The 2,599-nt window shown below is 31.1% G+C and overlaps 1 protein-coding gene across 1 annotated transcript in view; it reads right to left on the bottom strand.

Annotated features, from left to right (window-relative positions):
* Nucleotides 1–1,829: 1,829 nt before the first annotated feature.
* LOC100168112 (fatty acyl-CoA reductase wat-like) overlaps nt 1,830–2,599 on the bottom strand; it is a 3,086-nt gene continuing 2,316 nt past the window's right edge. Inside the window, exons 4-5 of the mRNA XM_029490453.1 lie at nt 2,074–2,331; nt 1,830–1,983 (exon numbers count right to left, since the gene is read on the bottom strand). Of these exons, the coding sequence (XP_029346313.1) occupies nt 1,890–1,983; nt 2,074–2,331 (352 nt within the window). The 3' untranslated portion in view covers nt 1,830–1,889. The remainder of the gene's footprint in view (nt 1,984–2,073; nt 2,332–2,599) is intronic.

The following is a 2,599-nucleotide window of genomic DNA, read 5'->3' as shown; positions in this document are numbered from 1 at the left end:
GTAAATTCTAGCGCGTTATAGTATTTCGCTACATTGTATATATTATAGCGGCTCTATGTTAATCGCTACAGCTAAAGTAGCGTGCTACTGTAGCGTCGCTACAATTAGCGCGCTACTCCCGACCACTGCTTATTTTCATAAAAAAGAAATGTATTTATTTTTGGCGGCAATGTGACATGCCCTCCCCCCCCACAATCATTTAATGGTTTATTCATTATTGACATTAAAATATATATTGAAAAGATTATTGATTCTTTTAACTCTAAAGAAGAAAGCGTTTATCATCCTCATCATTATACCATTATACATAATATACTTGTTCATTTTAGTAATTATTCTAGTTGCTAATCCATCAATTTAATTTTCACCAATGTTCTATTTTGATTATAATTTTATATTCAAAAATACATTTTTCTCTTGCTAAAACGTGTATTTTATCGCTCTAGAAATTGTTAATAATAAAATAAGTGCCCCACCCCCCAAAAAAAAAATCTTAATTTGCAAATAATTTATTGTGTTATACTTATGAATTATAATTGAAAGCTTAAAACAGAATTAATTTTTTTTTTATTAAACATCGAAAAAATCTTCGAGGTTTTTCCAGTAATCCGATACATCTAAACAATCGATGTTTTTAAATTTCAATGTATCGATATATCGAACATCAATGTTCAACATATTTTGCCATCTCTATAGTTCTAAACTTCTAACCAGTAGGCAGTAACCAAAACAATAATAATAATAAATAGGTAGTGATTTCTCATTTCTCAATTCTTTGATCTACTGTATCTGCCTCATCAATATCTTTTCTGATATAAGAAAGTGAACCTTGCCGTACTCAAAAGTAGAAATTCAAGTGATGCCTATGAAAAATGAATCAAACATTTTTTTTGTTACGAACCAAAACTTAATAAAATATATTGAGGTTTTTGAAGGTACGAATTATCCGTCATCTGGCACCAGCATGTTAGAAATTCCAATCAAAGACCACATCAATATAATTGGTATACAAAATGTGTACAAATTCGTAACTACAATTCCAAAATGTTTACAGCTCCCCCTCCCCCCCATAAATTGAAAAATCCAAAATCAATTGACGGGAGGGCGTAACACGTGACATTAATACCCGCTTTTGATTATTATTTTGACGGAGACTTGGATCCTAGCTGATTTTAACTTTATGTATAGGGGCCCAGTTCTGCTTTTTCAAATTTTCCGCAATTCTATCAAATGTAAAAATTATATATTTAATATGTTAGTGGTCACCTTCATTATAATACTTTTCCACTATTCTACTGCCCAGTGCCCGATCATATTTAAGAAGGGAGAAGGGGGAAGGTGACACGGTATCTTATTTCAAAAAAAAAATAACTCCATATGAATAGTTTTCAGGCCTTATAGAATTATCGGATTTTGATAACTATTTTTTAACTGAAAGAAGAAGACTCCCTATAGGCCCCATGGTTTTGTTGGAATTGTGGTTATAGATTTGTATAAATTATATAAATATATTTAGGTATACCTAACAATTACTGATGTGGTTTTTGAGTTGAATTTCAAACATACGGGTGCCAGAATCAAGCGTCTGGTTTTTGGCCACGAGTAAGTAAAGTTTACCGGTGTGATGACATTTTTTCTGTCCCAAAAGGTTACGACTGAAAAAACACACACACACCATCGTAAAATCAAAACATTCATCGCTTCTCTCAGAATCTATTAGTTATTACCCTGCAACAGCCAGTACACTAAATTTCAAATATTGAAATACATAATTTAATTAAACTTTGAAAAAACAACATTAAATCAATGATAATATAGATTGATTTATTGATAACAATTAATAATGTATACTGTGTAGCCAGTGAAATATGCTGTACCTATACGTTCTGTTAATCAATATGAATATACGATACAAACGTCCAACATGCTTGGAACGCAACGTAAATAATTAAAGAAATACATAACTGATGCATCCAAAATAATCTGAAAACAATATATAAAATACGAATATAATATATAGTAATATATGTTCATGGTAGAAAAGAAATATATAATTTAGGCAAAATATCGTACTTTCGATTTTTTTCTGTTGCTTTAGTCACGTTACTCAATTCTTCATGTAACACGTGTTTTCTGATACCATAAAAATAAATTTTTATATAGGATGTCCAATCAAATTCTTCCAGGCTGTACCAGAAAACGTTACGGTCGTCTTGACTTAACAACGACCACAACTCCCTAGTGTTACTATTGTCGAATTTCCACTGTCTCGTAGTAAACTCATAAAGCAAATCCATCATGCATTCCGTTTTCACATACATTTTCAAAATTCTATAAATAAACATAAAAAATATGTTTAAATCACTATTAATTGCTTAAATTGTTTTTATATAAGCTTGTATTCCGATTTCCGCTATGTCTAACAAATAGCAGTAAAATAAATACATACCTAGGTGGGTATAGGTACATAAATTAAGAAGACGTGATACCCGCGTGTGTTGTCTCCATCTTACAAGTGCGTAACATAGCAAATTTTACGCTCAGCAGAACACGTGTAGCTCCGTTAGTTTAAAAATTAGAGCGAATTGATCTCTTATAA

Source organism: Acyrthosiphon pisum, chromosome A2 (genome assembly GCF_005508785.2).
Source record: "Acyrthosiphon pisum isolate AL4f chromosome A2, pea_aphid_22Mar2018_4r6ur, whole genome shotgun sequence".
Lineage (NCBI taxonomy): Eukaryota > Metazoa > Arthropoda > Insecta > Hemiptera > Aphididae > Acyrthosiphon > Acyrthosiphon pisum.
Note: the sequence above shows the minus strand (reverse complement) of the source record. Positions and strands in the feature narration are given on the sequence as shown.